Consider the following 20,194-nt stretch of genomic DNA (forward strand, 5'->3'; position numbering starts at 1 on the left):
ATCTCACACTGATGAAAGATGATAGAGTTTTCAGCCATATCTGTAATTCTTAATATTACATTACATTACATGTCATTTAGCAGACGCTTTTATCCAAAGCGACTAACAAGGGAATTGAGCACAACCTGCCAGGGGCGGAGTTGAACTTGCGACCATGAAGTCTTTGCACACAGTGATTTTTAATTGGTAAACAAATCATTTCCATAAGATGTTTTTTTTAAATGAATAACAACTTCATTTTATGCTTGTTACTTAAAGCATATAATCAAAGATTGTGCAAGTTTGGGCAGCCCCCCAAAACAATCTCCCATGACCCATGTGTGGGTCCTGACCCAGTGTTTGGAATCCACTGATTTTGTCCTTATCCTAAGATGATATTTCATGAAATACATTTTGACACACAATGTTTGTCAGACCAGGGCATGTGTGTTTGGTTGTGTTGTGAGATTTTATGCTAAACTTAAGTAAAACCTAACTTACAACCATTGTGATGTTGTTTATGCTTCTTACTGTATTTTAAGACATAAAGGCATTAATAAAACCTTTCTTTTATTTGACAAAGTTATGGGTTCTCTGTAGAATGAGGGAAAGTTGAAGATGTCATAATGCTGGAATAATCCGTTGTGGCTGTTTCCATACTTTTAAAGAACACCTGGAGAGGTAGGATTAGATATATTCATTCTGTCAGGTTCTGTGATTTTTATTCATTATTTATTTTTTGCTCGATCTCTGAAAAGTGCACTGTGAAGTCTTAAAGCTTGAACCCAGCACATTTTCCCAGCAAACATTGCGCTGTGAGTAAGAGTCACCTGACACCGGGAGCTCTATAAAGAGAGAATGACACACATGAATTACTGACATGCTTCTACTGGCAAGCTCAGTCTACGAACATCACAATGCTCTGCCTGCTTGCAGCTTTTTAAGCATGATACACACTGATGACCAGATTAACTTTCACACTGACTTTGTAGAATCCTCTCCTCTCCTCTCTTCTCCTCTCCTCTCTTCTCCTCTCCTCTCCTCTCCTCTCCCATTGAGCTGTTGAATCACTGCCCACAGACCAGCCCCGAGGAAAAAAATCCGTATGGAATCATGAATCCTTTTGTACACACAGGAGCAAGATCGGCCTTTGTTGCCAAGCAACACAAAGGAAGTGTCAGAGGTTGCTGTTGGTTTTTCAAACAGCTGTGGAGCTGTGTGTAGCTACAGTGAACCTACTGGCAGCTAATTAGCCATTGTCAACTGTAGGTTGTTATGTAATGGCTCCTTCACAGTAACTGATCAATTTGCTCTGAGGGTCGTGGGTGATACATTCACTGCTCAGTGCCATTAACCCACTGTGACCCACTTTTCTCTCCCTCTGTGTCTGAGCAGTTTCTGGATAAACATCTAGCATGTTTTTTTGGCCCTGATCATCATATAGTATTAGTGTTAATATCGTTGATGAAAACTATGACAAAAATATGAAGAAATAAAAATAATTTTGATCCGACAAAATCCACTGACACGTTCGTCAACAAATAAAAAACAGATGAAAATGTTAGGGCGGGATGAACTGTGAAGAGAACCAATCAGAAGAGAATAATAATTAGAGATCCAATCAGACTAACCTCTGCGAAGTACGGAGGTTCAGTTGATCTACCCGGATGTCAACATTAGACTATGACTAAAAACTAACAGTTTAACTCACTACATTTAAACTACAGTTTGTGACAGGCGTCAGTGCTACCAGGAGCAAGTTAATGCTTCTCACTAACTACAATAAACAGCTATTGAAACATTCATCACTGAACTAAACTGAATTTAGCGCTTCAGTAGTCAAAGCACGTCAGACCTTGCGAAGCCCAATTTATCAAATAAGTGGAATGAATGCAGTAAAAATGCCTTTTCAAGCATTTTGCACACAGGTGACTCTCTCTCTCTCTGTCTTTCAAACACACACACACACACACAGGGCGAGTATTCTTTAGCCGTGTTTCCTTCAAGTGGAAGGGTTCGGTTGGTATGGTACAGTACGGTACATATTTTTTTGTCAAAAAAATAACCAACCATGTTCCATTTTTTGACACCCTTTCCTTGGGGTACAAGAGTAGAATGGCACGGTACATGACAGTCAGCTGATTGAGCGACAAAAAAATGTCACTCGCATGTCACCCTTGCAATCAGTGTAAATATCACATGAAAGAACGTCTTGTTGATACAAATAGTCACAAACCAATAGACTTGTAGTCAAGACAACCTAAACCGAGACCAAGACAATACCAAGACCAGGGGGCATCGAGACCAAGACAAGACCAAGTCGAGACAAGATTGAGACCAAGACTGAGACCGAAAAAAAAAAAAAAAAAAACAGACTAGTGTTGAAGTTACACCATAACGTCTCTCCCTTTGATGTACCGTCCACCTAAACCAATACCAAGACCAGAGGGTATCGAGACCGAGACATACAACTCTACAAAGGAGCAATGTGGGGTTAAGTGTCTTGCCCAAGGACACATCAGCACGTAGACTAGTGGATCTGGGAATTTAACCCAAAACCAAAGTTGAAAGACGACAATGATGATCTAATATGACGTGAATGGCATGGCACGATGGAAAAATCAGGGTTCCCACACCTTCATTTGACAGGAAATGCATCTGTCAAAACTACTATATCCATTTAAAATATTGTTGGGAGACGTTGTCAGGTTTCCACAGAGGGAAATCCAGGTCAACAGTTACAGTAACTGCTGGCTTTTAAAAACAACCTCTTTGCCGGAAAAACTGGAGTATTACAAATAAAAGCCTTCCTAATGTAGACTGCGTTAAAAGCTGGAGACTGTGTTTGTTCTGTTTGTTTGAGTATTTTTTTTACGGCACAATTGCTCACTGCACACATACTCACTCTTTGCTTTCTGTGCACATTTGAACACCGATATCTCAGCTAATGTGTTTTCACTCTGGACATCCCCCTCATCTGCCCTTTCCCTCCACTGCTGCTGAACAGTGGCACTGGCCTTTTTCCTTAATGCACTAGATGCGCTTCATTCACTATGGCGCTGTAAGTGCTAGGCACTCTTTGAAAGGTCAAACTCATTACTTTACACCAAGTCCTGAGCCCTCAAGTGGAACTTTTATCCACGGAGCAGCTCCTCAACAACCTACAGTGGCTTTTACTACAGTCTAGAAGAAATAGAAGCAGAAAAACAACACTACACTATAACACAACACAATTTCCTGCAATACCCCCATGCCTGCTACTAATGCATTCAAGGAACCTTGTTAATGTCATAACTATTACAGATGCAGTCCACCAACCCAATGCCTGCTGCTGATGCATTCAAGGAACCTAGTAAATGTCGTCCCATATACATATACAGTCCACTAAGCAAATGCCCGTTGCTGGTATATTCAAGGAAACTCGAAAATCGAAACTGAGTTCAAAAATATAACAGTCCAGCAAAACTCACAGTAAACAATGTCTGATCTGTATTTCCTCTACAGACTGCGATACATACTCATACAGGCAGTTTGTTAGGTTTTAGCTGGCAGCAAACATTACATGTTCAATGAGTGATACATTTTTTCAATTTTAAAGGCGTGCGACATCTCATTCTGGAAGAAGCGAGGACATAAAGCAAAGTGACATAATGTAAAGTAACATTGCAGCATCAAGGAACAGCCTGCAATAGCTGTTAAAATTATGAGGCTGTGAGAAGAAGACAGCCATTTCACAGTGGAAATGGATTTTCAGCCGCAGATACACTTAGAGGCACTGATGCAGGACAACGTGAGGAACAGTGTCGAGGCGTATTCATCAGCAGGAAAAGTGTTTCTATCTCTCTATCTCTGTGTGTCTTTTATGTTAAAAAAGAGAGATGACAAAGTGTCTGGTTTTCCCTCACTTCTAACATGAAGACAAACCCTGCATCATTGCCAAACATCTTCACAACTGACCCACACTTATAATCTCATAATACTATCTGAATGCAAATATTTATGGTGGACAGGAGACATTAACTCCAAGCACTTTCTAATTTGTAGCAAATCAAATCCTGTTTGTGTCTATAAGCCACCACAGTAAATGCTAATGCATTTTAATAGTGGCAATTTATTTCCTGGCACTGTTGTTATGTTGCTATGTGTCATTGCCAACCACTTGTAAACATAACGTTTTGTCGTACAAGCTGTAAGAGACATTCATTCACAGACTAACAACAGTATTGGTGTTATTTTTCACTTGGCCCAATAATTGAATAAATGTATCAACACATTTGTGAAAAGCTGCTACTTCCTGTACAGAAATATCACCAAAATTACTTAAAAACACACAGACAAAAAAAAGGTTTGGTGATGATTTGATTTCTTCACAAGGCTTTATTGGTTCTCAGTAATGTATACGGTTGCATTTACTCCTCTTGAAGCTCTAAATGACCTTAATGGTTTGTTTGTTTTCCCTGAAGTTTTGGAACCTTTGGAACATTTCATCTTGAACCAGAAGGGGGAAAGGATAAAACAAGGTGATCAATTAAATCCAGAAGAATTTGCAAATGCTTTCTCCCTCAACTCACGTATTCAAAAGTAAACATAAGACTTAGATGTTCTCTCAAGCCTTTTATTGTCCTAAATTAAGAAGTATTTGACCTATATCAGCAAGTATTGTGATATCGAATGAGGAGATCTCCTATGGTCAAACAAAGATTGAGATTATTCATCAAACCAAATAAGAGCTTATGTTGCTATCGTTTGCTGAAACAATGAAAGAACCAATTCACCCAGTGAGCTGAAAGGATAAAGATATGTCAAGTCTGTGAAGGCAGAATCCATCCTCCTTGTTCTGACACCTGAACAGACATGTGCTCAACTCAGCTGTCTTCACGTGTCAGTGTTGTGGTGAATTCCTGGAGTATTTCACTCCACAGTGACAATATCTGACTTTAAGGCTGGAGTAGTGGTGGTGGTGGTGCAGGCAGAGCAGGAGAGAGAGAAAGCGAGTGAGGGAGGGCATGTTGAGCAGCACGCACACAAGCAGTGCTGCTGCCTTCAACCACAGCGAAGCCCATGGACGAGGCATCAATCCGATTCACTCCTTAACTCCTCCTGCACTTCCTCTGGTGAGTCAACCGACCGTGGACTTTATCACTATTGTGTGCATTTGTTTTTTTTCTCTGCCATGCAGACACTGTGAAATATGCCTTACAGTGCAGCATATGCTGAGAGGTGATGTGTTGGCAGTGTAAATTGTGATGCGAGAATCACACATGCAGTTGCCAAGGCTTTCTTTTCCAAAAGATAAAATAAGCTGCTCCTCGGCGGCTCAGAGCTGTTTGCTGTGTGCTGTTTCAGATGGGTGATTCAGGGGTGCAATTTCCTAACAGCAGCTAATGTCATTACTGCTGCTGGACAGACGAACTGTCACTGGCACTGCTCTTGTCAGAATATTCACCAGTGTGAAAGCTAAACACAGCAGAGTGTGGGGCTTGTTTTCATTTCTTAGTAATGATGGCTTTTGGGTTACAGTGTGGGTGGAAATTAATTTCTGAAGACGTCATTCTGAACATCGCCGTAGTAACAATCTAGTTGTCTGTCAAATTTCAGTTAAGCTATTTTCCATCTGTTTAATGTTTAAAGAAAAAGCTCTATCACAGCTGTTCATTACTGAGAAACAAAATGTATATTTATTAGTGACATGCCTTCTATTTAGGTACAAATATGTAATTATTAAGGGACAAAAAGCACTATATCCATTTAGATTATTTCAGAAGTCTTCCAGGATAAGGAAAGGAGTTTTATTAAATCAGAATTGAAGTTGTGAGGGAAATGGGATGTCAATAGAACAGGGTTGAAGAAGGGTAAGCATGATTGGTGTGAGCTTGAAATTAAGAGAGAGTCTGGCTCTAAGATTTGAGATAGCAGGCAAGGAAACAGGCTGGAGTTTAGACATGTTGGTGATGATCCTAATAAGATACAGGCTAGCAATTGCAAAGAACAAAGACAAGAATAATACTAAAAATTGAGCATGGAACGATCTGCTGCAATGTGGGTCGGTGAACAGATAAGAGCTGGATGGAGGATCCAGTCAAGAGTTAATCAGAATGATTTGGTTGATAGCTAGCTGCTGATGCTACTCTGTGCAATCAAAGGAGGGTGGGGAGAGAAGACCTTCCTTCCAAGCCCCACTACAAGCAAATGTCTGGGCATGATGCAACATCTAGTTTTCTGTGCCCAAGGCTCTGTAAACCAGAGAAAAAGTCTCTGGAGTCGGTGTCAATTAAAGGCGACATAGACCGGCTGCTCCAATTAACGCTGCGTTTGTGTGTGTGTATCTGCGTCATTTCCTCGTTTATGAAACCCTAACGTTTCAGAACAAACAGTTCAGCCACTGCTGAGAAAATAGGGTTTATTGTTTTCCTGGGCTCTGCGAAGCGGATCGGCACTTCCGTAATTCGATGTCGTCATCAGAAATCCTCACCACTCCTCTCACCACCGTAGCGCCTCCTGGTGCGGGCACTAGTCCGGGCACATCCGGTTGCGTACATTCAACCGCAGAAGAAGAAGAACTACTCTCGTTGTAGCTGCTGAGATGCAGAGCATCCACCGTGCCAGAGGGGGAGCTGTGTATCTGAGAGCTGGCCTATCTATAACGTCACTTCCAGGTACCTGGACAATCACAGGACAGTGGGAAAGCTCTCGTTGGCTGGCCAATCACAACACAGTCCACGTTCTGGAGGTGGGGTTTTGGTCTGAAACAGCGCGGCTGACGAGAGCGTCAGATCGGCTCGTTTGCAGCGACTAGTAGGTTTTTAACCATGAAAACAAGTTAATATATGTAAGTAGACCTCCATAACTAACATATATGTGTGATACAAGCATTCTATGTCGCCTTTAAGTAAGAATTTAACAAAGACAGATCAGTAATGAGGAGAACTGAGGCAACATCAGACATGAGCAAAGCCAGACGCTACCTCACTTTCTGATGAGCAGCTAGCTGAGGCTGATAAATATAGTCATCTGTCTAATGACCTTAACATATTTCATTATAAATATACTCAAAATACAAACTACCACGGTACATGTTGGGTTGCATCAGGCTCTAATGGACCTTTTCGTCAAAGAATGAAGACAATAGCTTTCTCTTGGAGTCTTTTCTGTATATAATCATCCCCCTTCAATGGGACCTTCAATGGGATATTCTCTTATGGTGCTTTTCCATTACACAGTTCTGGCGTTAGTGTCACAAGATTCCTGATGAACAGACCGTCACAACATCCACTGTTGCTACAGTCCACACTTGAGATGATGGGAAACTCTGCTGGCTACATTTAAAATAAAAGTCTTTGGGAACCACTGCTTTATGAAACACCATGCACTTTAATTTAATGGCCATGTGGTAAACAATTTCTGCTGGGCATATTATTTCTGATATTGAGCTAAAATGCTTGTTTAAATGGAGATAGTTATTTTACAATACTGGTTTAAAGCAGACTTTGCAAGTCTGGTCACTTTTTTCATCTTTTTTTTTTTTCAGAGCTCCCCCTAGAGTTAAGGAGTACATATTTTTAAACACCCATCCATCTAACACTTTATCATCACTGATGCTTTCAATGGAGTCGGCAAACACAAGGCGGCGGAGCCATGTTCCTGTCACCATCCATTTTTCATGCTTCTGTGTTTTTAATTCTCACCATTCGTGAAAAAGCCAATCTGATGTTTACTCATGTGTGGTCAGACAGTCGTTTCCACTTTCTAGCTTCCTCTGACAACGGTTTTCTTTTTGCACACACACCAAATAGTGTGTGTAAATATGTCCTCTGCATTTAACCCATCCTTATTACACACCAGTGAAACCACACAAGCTGAGCACAGAGGGCAGCACTTATCTGCGCCTGGGGAGCAATGGGGGATTGGGTGCCTTGCTCAGTGGCATCCCAGCCCTCAGCCCGTCCCAGGATTGAAATAGTGACCTTCCATTTACAAGCCAAATTCCTTTCACTTTTGGCCATGGGCTGATCATTTAACTACAATTAGAGTTCTCAACGGTCCTGAAAAGTACAACCCGACCTGACCCGGCCTGCGGGTCTTTAAGCCTGCACACGACCCTGCCCGACTTTTCCCAGTGATCGAAGCGCGGCGTTTTATTTGCTTCATGAACCTCTTGTTCTCTCTTCTCTCTGGGTTTTCTATGATTTTTCAGTTGCTTGCAATCAATGAATATTAATCTAGGTCATTTTCTGAACTATTTTTTGTTAAGTGTGGGTCTTACCTGAAGCCCACAAAAGCTGCGCCACATTATGAGTTGATTGTGATTTATATAGAGAAACTGGCGTGGGCCTGTGTGTGAGGCCGTGTGAGGCATGGTTTTATAAATGTATAAAAGCTGAGTTGAAGCTGAGGATGAAGGGGAAGTAGCCTAGCTACCCAGTGTCCTTAGTTACTTCCCCTAACCCAGCATCCAGCAAGCCTGATGGAAATCAGAGTATTTGGCTAATTGATTTATTTCTAAGTTCATATGGCCAGTCCTCTCTGCTCCACCAGTACCTCCATTCCTGCAGGTTGACTGCCACTGTTAGCAGCTCCCAATTTCCCACATCATCATTTCACTCAGTGAGGTGAACGAGCACAGGATTCAGCCGAAAGGCTGTATTTTAGAGGTCAAAGAAGGCTGAATGTGCTTACAGGAGTGCAGCAGAAAGGAGTTGGCATTGGATTGGGTGCATGCTGGCAAATCATGGAACGGCTGTAGCTGCTAAGTGGATGTGGGTTTGGCATGACAGCCACCATCTGGATCTTTTCTGCATCATTCTCTCTTACTCCTTTATTATAAAAGATCATCTCTAATGAGGGTAGAAAAGTCACAAAATAGTACTTTCACCGTATAGCTCAGCTGAGAAGTCAACTATTTGGACTGCTTCCTACATTATAATAAACAGGAAACTTCACACATCCACTTCTTAAGACTAAAGAGAATCATCATTGCACACTATGTGAACTTGCAGAAAATGAGAAACCATGCTATAAATGTATTATTATTATTGTTATTATTATTATTATTATTATTAGTAGTATTAGTATTGTTATTATTATTAAAGTCACACCTATTTAAGATAGCTGTGAGTGTGCACACCATCACCATTACAATAAGGTTTTTCAATAAAAAAATATTTTTTAATTAAAATCATTAAAGAGAATATGTTTGTCGTCAGTAGAAACACTTTTTTGTCATTAATATCAGCAAAATAAAAAATATATCAGTTCATGAAAAAATATATAATAATAGTAAGAATATGGCGGCGGTACCTCTACTTTGCAGACAAGAAAAGAAAAAGAACGGCCAATATTGAATGTGCATTTCTTGTTAATGATATTCAGTTTGTCATTGAATGTATGATTTGTTATTCAAAAACCTTTATTTTATTTGAGTGGTGATGGTTTACGCTCTCACAGCCACACCCTATTGAAGATGCCTACACGCTTTTGATGAAATCAAACTGTTCCTCTAAGCTCAGCATGCAGTGAACCCTGCGTTATTTTCATGAATCTCGCTCTCATAGAATATTCAACAAATAATACATTGAATATTCATCACTTCTTTATAGTTATGTTTTAACATTTTGACCATAACATATTTTTTTATTATTTCAATTGTTTAGGGGCTCCATAAATGGATTGACAGGAGGTTTTGTCTGGCCCCTGCACTCTGCAGAAGTGTGATACATATACATAAATTATACACATGCACATGTGAGTGCACCTCACAACTTACTTGTAGACTGAATGAATGTTGTATTAATCACAAACAACACCTTGTTCCATTTGCAATAATAAAATATGAGCCCTGTGAATCAAATCAAATCAAATGGTGAGATATTTACTTCCAATACCTTTGACTCTAACATTTGATTCGATTAATACTGTGGAAATTGGATGAAGATTTTCCAGTTAAACATCACCGGAGGTGTAACAATGTATCTCCATCACTATGACAGGATAAATGCGCTGCTGCTAGTGAGAAAAGTTGTATGTAAGTTTTTTTGATAAATAGAGTCATGGTAAGTGACTCTGGAACCAGTTTTCACGAGATGAGGATTTTGTGAATGAACCATGACAAACAGCAATACCACTTATTTTCTAGCTCTCCTTGAAACCACATGTCAATGTAAATTCATCAGAATGCTGGGGCTTTTCACCGTGGCCTCATTTAGCAACACATTGTGTTGCTTTGCATTTTGCTTTCTGGCCTGTTTGTGTACACCCAGGTCCACATGGCATTGCCCAGTATTTGCAATTGGACCTGTATGTAGTACCCTCCTATTTTCTTTTGTAGTGTCTGCACATAATGCTGCCAGCCGAGATAGAAACAAAGATGCTGCATGCAGCAATTTCATATCTTAATACATCACTGTCAAATGAAGTGGTTATCCTGAGTTCAACTGCTACACACAATATGAGGTCGAAGACGTATCACTGCCAGACCTGTGCCAAGTATTTAATGCACTGGGATTTTAAGTGGTAAAGATTTTATTGCTATGTCATAAATAAGTCATGTAACTGTACTTCTCATTCAGTGCCAATCAGTCTAATGAGTATTATTTAAAATATCTCTGTCTTGATTAATCTGACGGCTGTTGGTGTTGTACTGATTTAGACCTAACAACACAGACTGTTTCAAATTTAGTTTTAAATGGAGATTTTATGTGAATATAGCATTTTGTGAATGTGAGTGTGAATAGTCGCTTATCTGTGATGCGATGTTTGGTGATGACCTGACCATTTTGTACCATAACGCTAGCTTCCCGTATGAGGATAGTAGATAATAGATAGGCTTGGGCAGCCCGTGGCCAAGTGGAATGGGAACTAGGCTTTTAACCGGAGGGTTGCTGGTTCAAATCCCCACCCGGCCAATGCTCCCCGGGCGCTACTCAGTGTGGCAGCCCACTGCTCCTAATTCTAGGATGGGTCAAATGCAGAAGAATACTTTCACTAAGGGGATTAATAAAATTAAATTCTAGATGAGGTGTTGGTTGTTGACTGTTTTTGTCCTAAAGCTGCTGTCACTAGAATCCTGTAGGTCAAATCTGTGTTAAATAGCTATATTACGATTTATATCGATTTATTACGATTATATCAGTGACATGAATCCTTCAGACTCACAATCGTATTCTACCAAGCAGCAGTTTGCTTTAGCTAAAAGCCAGGGGGGAAATAACATCACTGGCCTTTTTACACACTGAGAGTCCATGGCCTTCATGATGATGATGATGATGATGATGGTGGTGGAGACATACAGTAATGGGACAGAATGGAAGGAGACACAGAAAGAGATGACTTCTATTCCTCACAGTTTTCCTATCTCCTGTATTTATTTGGATTGTCTCTTTGGTGGAATGCTCACCTGGCTGATACCGTCAACCTCCAGGGACCTCCATCACTATCCCATCATCTGTCACGGTTACCAATAGCGACATGGGAGCCAGTGCAGGAGTTTGATAGCAGTGTGAGTGATGTTGCCATTGTTCTGAGTAGCTCCAGTCCTCGGGGTTGTTGTTATTGGTACTGTAAGGTTCAGAAGTTAAGCAAATTCATATTTGACTACAATTTACAAAAAACTGTGTTTACAGTATTTACATGATTAACTATGTACATATTTATGTGTGCACACTTGTTATTTACATATTTACACATTTAAATCTTTACATTTGCATATTCTAAATTGTAATGGAGAACAGTGAAGTGCTGCTTAAGAAAGTTATCCGTCTTCACCCTGCTGTTTCCTCCCATTAAGAGTGATCTGAACCACCACATATTGAACCCTCATGTTACAGTACTTACAAAAGTCAAGACTATTTGTGGGAAACTCTAAGAAACCTAACACATAGACTTGGAGACTGGCTACTTTGTTCACCGCTACTTATTTAGACTGATTAAATATGGAAAAGCAGTGAGAATGATGATCACTTATTACTTCTGCCAAGGAGGCAGTGTATGTATCTGTCAAATTGTCCTTCTGTAAGCTACTTCCTGTCTACAGTCTGCATTTTTTGTTATGGGTAGGTGATCACCCAGAATTTACTACTGATGATGTCACAAAAAGTAAATATATATAAAAAATGCATAAAAAATAAAGAAAAAAGAAAACATATCTCTTTCAAAACTCATCTGATCCGAAAATTAATCAAGAAAATGCATCATTCTTAACTAAACAGAATGGCTCAGTCCTTGGTCCACTGCTCTTTAGCCTGTTTATAAATGACCTGCCAACAAGTTTTTCAGACACTGACTTCCAAAACAGCAAAAACCCCTAGCAACAGCAAACAACAGCAATGTGACAAAACAACAGCAAAAACACCTAGTGAAGCTTCAGAAAAACAAAGTGTGTTCAACACAAAGTTTTGACAGCTTTATCAAATTCTCTTTACTTAAATTAATGTTTAAATGTGTCAGTAATCTTGTCCCTGAATCTCTCTCCATATTTATCCAAACACAAGTACACAGTTGTGTGATGTGTGACAGTATTAAATATATTGACAGACATGTTTTACACCTGGCATTAGAATGTGTTTTCTGTGATCAGATAGCGATCGGATGGCACTTCCACCAAATGTATTTACACCATATTTTCCGACTGCTGTCTGATCACAGTCATCCCCGCTTCCATATCAACAACAACAGCTACGTTATCCGCACGTGAAGTCACGTTATTGTATATAGATTCCTCTTTGCTTTTTGAAGCAGGGGAAAATGTCTTCCATTACAAGCAGAAAACTGACGGAAGCAGAACAGACTGTGCACATAGTTGTTGTAGGTGAGTGGAGATGCGTTTAATCTGGTCACATTGCATCACTGCCCACCTCCTGGCGTGGTTTGGCAGAACAGATAACAGTCCGTGCTTGGATGTATTTACAGCTGTAATTACAAGTGGTCAGGTGCCATCCCATTGATTAATAGTGTTTGTTTGTCCTCCCCTGAATTAGAAGTGAGGGAGAGTAGGAGTAGGAAGAAATGGAGGGAAGTTCAGAGTGAAAAGGTCAGAATGGATCAAGAGCTGAAGAGCTGACCTATAATTGAGAACCTGAAAATGACTGGGACAGGAACAGATATGAGGAGGAAAAAACCAGGAACCAGAGTTAGAAAGAGAGGAAGGAATTGAGGGAGGAACAGAAAGGGGAGGAGGGGGGCTGTCAATGCTGATGGCCTTTCTGAAAGGTTAGTGGCCTGGCCTGAGGGACAGAGGGTGAATGGCAGCCACACTGCACACACACACACACAGAGAGAGAGAGGGAGAGAGAGAGAGAGACCATGCAAATGCTGTTCACATGACATTTAAAACAAAAGCACGTTTGACCACAATGAGGACTGATTAAACATTACCTGACATTTCACATGGACAGAATTAGCTGAGCTATTGTTCACTGACTGTTTGTTTTAGTGCTACACATGTGTTAATGCACAGGGCCAAGACCAAAACAGGTGGACTATAACGGTTCACAAATATATATATTTATATTATATATATTTTACATATTTTTCTCAGATACTCTTAAGGACATATCGTGCAATCATGCATAAGCTGAAAGAAAAGGGCAGCTTAGGCACATCACTGTGACAATCGTGTATCAGAGTGATTTTTTTTTAATAGTAAGAGGGGAGACATTGGGGACACATTGCTGCATTTAAACATGCTTTTCATTTCGTTTGCCTTCTAGGTAACAATATAAACTGTCTGTTCTGTCAAATCTTAAAAGAATAGGTTTTCTTGTCACTTCTCTTGTTGCTGCTAGTGTAAGCAACATTACACAGCGCTCGCGTACGGTTGCCGTTTTATCCACCTCTTCTTTACCTCTGTCATCACAGGTAACACAAAATCTGAAATTCTGATGCTGCTGACACATCCTCTATCTCTGGTCCTCCTCCTGTGTCCTCTCTCACAATTTCTACATCTAACCCGTTGCACTAAACACTCCACACCTCGCCCTCAGCTCACCTTGTGCCAAAAAAGTAAATAAACAAACCAGGTCCATTATAGGTCCATTTATATCTCGGTCACTATACCCTACATGCCTCTGTGCATCTTTTTAGTTGGTATGGACATTATGTTCACAGTACACACTAGCCCCGGACTGTGACATACATTTACTCAAGGAAACTGAGCGGTATGTTGGTCACATGACACAGAGCAGCATGCCATGATACCTAAAAACTGGAACTCAAATAGTCACAAAACGTCTTGAGTTAGTGGACTCCATGTGCAATTCTAAACGACTGAAGTCTGAAAGAGGGATGAGGCAAGTTTCATTTGCTGTGCACCATTTTAAAATGCCATTCACAAAACAGACAGAGTCACTCATCTTGTTCCATGAATGACTGCATAGAAAGAGTTAACCTCCCCGTGACTCACAGGGAAGATCCAAATGACAAGGACACAACTGCAGCTGCTGTTCCAGTCATCATATTTTAGTACCACTACAACATCATTTTACACTTGGTGTACAAAAGGTACAGCTGAGATTGGCACAGCAAACCCCCGCGACCCTCCGGTGGAGGATAAAGCGTAGATAATGGATGGATGAATAATGAAAAGGCTTCACACAATGTTGTTTAAAGCAGAAACAATCAACTGTGAGACAAACACTACTACACATATTAACAGTAGGTAGAGTATGCAGTTTGTGATTTAATTAGATAATGACCTTTCATTTTGAAAATATCACCTGCTCACCTGTTCTCTGTTGACAGCCTTAAGGTCTTAATAGCATTAATGGTAACTAACTATTATTTTCATAACTGAATATTCCGTCCATTATTTTTTCAATTAATTTGGTCCTTAAAATGTCAGAACATGTTGATTGGTGTTTCCCAATCCTTGAAATGATGATGTTGTCCATGAAACAGAATTGTTCAGTTTTAATGATTTCTTTGTCAAATGGAAACCAGAAAATATAAACATTTTTAAAAAAAACTTGTTTTAATCAATAAAAACTCTGTTTGTTTATGATTCATTCAGTAATGAATTAATAATCAAATAATCATTGCATCACTAAAATAAACCAGGTACATAACATACCTCAATATTAACATTGAATGTGATATGATTTAAGGTGCAGTGTATAACATAAAGGAGGGTTTATTGAAATGGTATATACCAATCATAAGTATGGTTGTTTGTGTTTATAGTAAGTAGCTTTAAAATAAGAATTGTTTGGTTTTTGCAGCATTAGAGTAAAACTTGTACTTAAGGCAGTAGAGAGTCTCAGAGATGGAAAGATTGCCTCGAGTCATCTGTTGCATATGAAAGTCCATTTGTCTCTAATCACAAAACAGTGGTATTCTGCAGATGATTAGATTTTTTTTTTTCCTACCGCTGCCTGTTGCTGCTCATGTTCAACGGGTTTCTGCTGATTATGCGATGAATGAACCTTTGTCAGTGGTGACACAGAGTGACTCAGGCAATCTCTGAGAGATGTCAGGCTTTGCAGGGAAGCAGCAGAGATGTGACTGATGTTAAAATTGGATCAGGCGCGACTCACATCGAGACCTATTGCTCGACATCAGGCTGTGATTTGTCTCGCTGTGTGTCTGAAATTGAGTGTAATGACGCCTCTGGTTCGAAATGCTGCTTTAAGTTAGCTGAAAGCCTGTTGAAAACTGATGAATTCACTAGCTTGTCATTTTGTTATGATATGCTACTCCTGCTTCTGGGCTGTCTTGTTATCAGAGGCAGATGTGCCTCACGTCCTTCCGCTTCACTCCAGGTACAGCAATGCAGGATGTGACTGATGCTTCTTTCTTTCTTTGTTATCTTGACTCAAAAGTGAGTTGTAAGGAAGCCACAGAGGGAAAAATACTTTTTTTTCGTCCCGGTCTCTAGCTTTAGGCCCTTGGAATGGCAAAGTAATCCCAGTCGTGGAGCTACACGTCTGCTTAGCCTCCTGCCACTCTCTCCCTGACTCCCCGCAGGTCTTGCTCATCTGCTGGACCCAGATGTGAATGTTAAAAAAAGTACACATACTCATCCTCCATCTGCTGCCAACACACTCCAGAGACCCCGATTTGTAAGGAATCTCGCTATGGTCTCAGAGATGAGGGGAACATGAGTTCTGCTCACCTGTGTGACACACTCACATTAATATTCATGGTCAGTCTATGATAAAGAGTTGCTGATATGCAGACATGAATAAATAAGTAAATGCACTATTTTAGTAATTTTAAAAGTTTTCACCTTCTAGAATATTTTTCCATTCAGAAACTACATCATTTAATTGGTCTACTCACTATAGAGCTCCAGTAGCTGGCGTTATGCAACCAGGGTTATGCCCTCTGGTAGACAATAATGCTGTTGTACATTACTGCAGTATTTACATTACACTGCCTATTGTCAATCTTATGCTACTTGAAAGGATTGAAGGATATTCTGGCATTTTGGAGGGCTTTGTTGTACATTGTCAAGATTTTCCCCAAGGCTAGGATTCCTCCTGATTGGTAGAGCAAATAGTATGTGTTGTTTGTTTTAAAGCATGTGTTGTGCAGTAATACTAAGGGGCTAATCTTCTAAGTATAATTTCAGTAATACAAAATCGATCAATGGGATTATCTGCAATTAAATCATTGACAAAGGCTGACTTTGTGAAAAGTGACCTGATATTCAATAGTCCACGTTGTTGAAGTATTTTGAAATTCACTTTTAGTGTCTGTGTTGATTTTAATTAGGTTTGTATAAATCCCTCTTCTTGTATTTATTTTTTCTGATTAAATCATTTGGGTGGTCGGGGTTGGTCATGTCCTCAGTTGGTCACGTTAGGTAGGGGTAGGGGCCCAGAGAAAACTAAGTCCAACATTGTCTTTGTACAAGCACACACTAACTCCATCATTATTTTAGTGACCTACGCTTGACGTAATCGGGTGTCGTTACAGCCGACGTGAATCTTACCATATTTATGCTTATCTTTAGCAGCCCGCTCTGGCCCCAGGGATACATTTAACTATGGTCGCTGGTGTTGCTAACTTCCTTAAAATGGAATCTCCAATGACCAGAGTTTGTTTATCAGCGGGTGTGGTGTGGTCTGGTCTCCCGGCTGCTTGTGAGCTGCTGGTTAGGGTTACCCATGGATGTATTATAAGAACTGGATAGAGCACCGCCCCTTTGGCTCCGTTCATTCCTATGGAGTAGCTCGCCCAGAGCATATGCCAAAAAAGTTTTGGACTTCCGTGTTTATTTCCAGGTTGTGCCTACAGAGCATGCACAGTAGTTTTACTCCCATAATGCCTCTCAACTATGTGAACGAGCCGCCCGCTTTCTGAACCTGCTCGGCGTGTCCATGAACAGTGAAAGGCATGATGGGAGTACGCTACTGATGTACGCAAGCGGATTTCATGAATACCGATTGCACATTTGCTTCGGGCTTTAAACCATGGATTTGTAAATGTGAATACAGTAAGTTGAGAAGTATAATGACGTCATCACAGGTTAAAATGATCAATTCAATGGTTCATTCAATTGACTGTGGCTATTAGTTTATATGTGTTGTTACAGGAATTATGTTGTTTTCTTGGACACTTTTTGTTTGATTTTCCATTCACTGATATAATATAATATAATATAATATAATGTATATAATGTAAAGAATCAATTCGATCGATTCTTTATCTTCAACTCTAATTCATGCGTTCATAAAATGTATCAGTAACTTTATGAACCAATAGTGACGATAAGACAAGCAGCCTCCCCAGGAATCAGTAGTGAAGTGAGCGCAGGTCTCAGTGCATCAGACAGTCACAGCTCCACTGTTCAGACCATCATCTGCCCCGTGTTCACGATGGGGGGGCAGGAAATGTCTTCCTCCAAAGGGGGCCCAAACGAAAAGTTTGAGAACCGCTGCCCTACACACAGTATAAGTCGAAACAGGAAATAAAGTTAAAGTTTATTAATCCCCTAGGGAAATAATCCTCTGCATTTGACCCATCCTAGAATTAGGAGCAGTGGGCTGCCACACTGAGTAGCGCCCGGGGAGCATTGGGAGTTGGGTACCTTGCTCAGGGCTTTTTGGCCAGGTGGGGATTTGAACCGGCGACCTTCCGGTTACAAGTCAAGTTCCCTTTCCACTTGGCCACGGGCTGCCCCCGAATGATACAATACTTAATGCAGCATCATAATATGTCAGGATACTGCAGGTCTGGAGTAGTGTCCTCTCCACCTGTTTAAAAACTAAAAAAAAAAGCACGTCGGGATATATCAGTCGATCTCCGTGGAAGTGCACAGTGAAATCTGACAGATTGAATCCAGCGTCACGTGATGTGTGGAGTTCTATACAAGCACTCGTGGGGAATATGTTTATTAGATGAAGTGTGTCCGATTTATGATTCAGTAGATGCTTTTTTTTTCAGTGAAAAAAATGCTGAAAAATAACCACTCCATCAGAACCAAGTGGCAACTATTTGTGAACTCAACCGTGAGCATTTGAAAACCAATTTTTTTTGCTGTCAGAATAGTGATTTGGCCATCATTGTATTGATGTTTTCGAATGGGAAGAACTAGAACTAGGAATTCCGACTTTATTTTTGACCAAATAACACTTTTTTGTGGAACATATAATACCAATATCACAACTACGACTGCAACTAATACTAATACTTTCATAATATTAATCTGTTACTCTGTAAAATTAATCTGTCAACTTGTTTGGTCCATAAAATGTTGAAAAAACTAAACCTAGAAATGATGACCTTGAAAGTCTTGTATTGTCCACAAACTAAAATATTCAGTTTTAATGATTTCTTTGAAAGAACTGGAACATTTTCACATTGAAGAAGCAGAACACTCAAACCAACAGTAGTTTTTATTCTTATCTATGTCCACTTGCTTCAGTCCGTATGTGAGTCCTGAAGAAAGACACGGACAAAACCTTATAGCTGTGTGAATGCAATGTGATGGTGAACCACTGTATCGGGAAGACTGTATGTGTGACTGCATATACACGTGATTGTACAGCACATATAAGCAGGGATCTAAAGGAAGATGGTGAAAGCAGGAGGGAAAATGTGTGCAGGAAGTGCCATTGTGTGTGTGTGTGTGTGTGTGTGTGTGGGTGTGTGTGGGTGTGAGAGAGAGAAAGAGAGAGTAAAAAAAAGAGTCTTACTCAACTGTAGTGTTGCTGTTCTCTCTGCCACACTGTCCACACTGCTGTGCTCCGCTCTGGATACTGTTTTGTTGTGGGAACTTGTCACACTTATGTGAATGAAAGGAACTTCGTGCTCGTCTGCAGTGACTTGTTGTTATCACAGCTCAGACCAGACTGGATAATCATGCTGAAATTCAGCATCACCCACGGCTCCAGGTGTGTGATTGTTAGGATGTTTGATTGTGGATGATGTTGTGAGGACAACACTCGCAACTTGTCTCTCAGGGAACTGACTAACCCTTTTGCTGCTTTAAATGTTTAACATGGAGTTTAGATGACGTTATGTCATCATGTTGTTGCTAATGTGTTGTTGTTCCGATGATTTAACGCTCTCTTCCCCTTGTTTTTGTCTCCTTCCTGTCTATCTCTGACTTTCCCTGCAGCCACAATGAGCGGAAGGTGACATGTAAGCACCCGGTGTCAGGAGTTCCCTCCCAAGACAACTGCATCTTTGTTGTAAACGAACAGTAAGTCTCTGTGCACTGTGATACACTCATACAGCATTATCGTCTTCTTATTTCTGCATTGATTTATGAAAGCAAAAAGTCAAAAGGAACTCTTAATAGACTGATCCATTCATGGAACGCCTGCTGCAGCTGCAGTGTACAGCTGTGACACTGTGAATATGTGCTACTGTATGAGGACAGAAGGCATTGAGGAAGAGACTGGGTACCCAGAATTCCTACTTATAGACCAGATCACTGTCTTAAGTCCAGACTTCCAAGTTCAGAGTTCACACTCCATGGTTTTTAGAGTTGTAGGATCACTGGGAAGTTCACACTACATGACTTTCAGCTGGAGGATCAATGTGCAGTTCACACTATGACAAGTAGCACTTTTAGGATATGACCGAATGGTACGTCTTTAGCACATCTGTATTTTCCAACTCAACTACTAAGTTTTAGTGAGGTTAGGGTTAGGGCTAATGACATAAAAAACATTGGCGTTTCGTTTGCCTAATTTATTTACATTGGAGTTGAACCCGTGTCGATCACACCAAAGTGCCTTAACCACTAAGTGAACTGCCGGTGGAAAACTCATCG

The 20,194-nt window shown here is 40.4% G+C and overlaps 1 protein-coding gene across 14 annotated transcripts in view; it reads left to right on the top strand.

The window, feature by feature from the left end:
* The window catches only part of LOC131457267 (pleckstrin homology domain-containing family A member 5-like), a 190,770-nt gene that overhangs the window by 97,216 nt on the left and 73,360 nt on the right, over positions 1-20,194 (top strand). For 12 of the 14 annotated variants that reach the window (XM_058626212.1, XM_058626210.1, XM_058626213.1 and 9 more), the window contains exon 4: positions 19,535-19,618. In XM_058626212.1, the coding sequence (XP_058482195.1) occupies positions 19,535-19,618 (84 nt within the window). Of the gene's footprint in view, positions 1-5,016; positions 5,094-19,141; positions 19,308-19,534; positions 19,619-20,194 lie in introns of those variants that run through there. The other 2 variants (XM_058626224.1, XM_058626222.1) reach the window with 2 other exon arrangements.

Source organism: Solea solea, chromosome 3 (genome assembly GCF_958295425.1).
Source record: "Solea solea chromosome 3, fSolSol10.1, whole genome shotgun sequence".
Lineage (NCBI taxonomy): Eukaryota > Metazoa > Chordata > Actinopteri > Pleuronectiformes > Soleidae > Solea > Solea solea.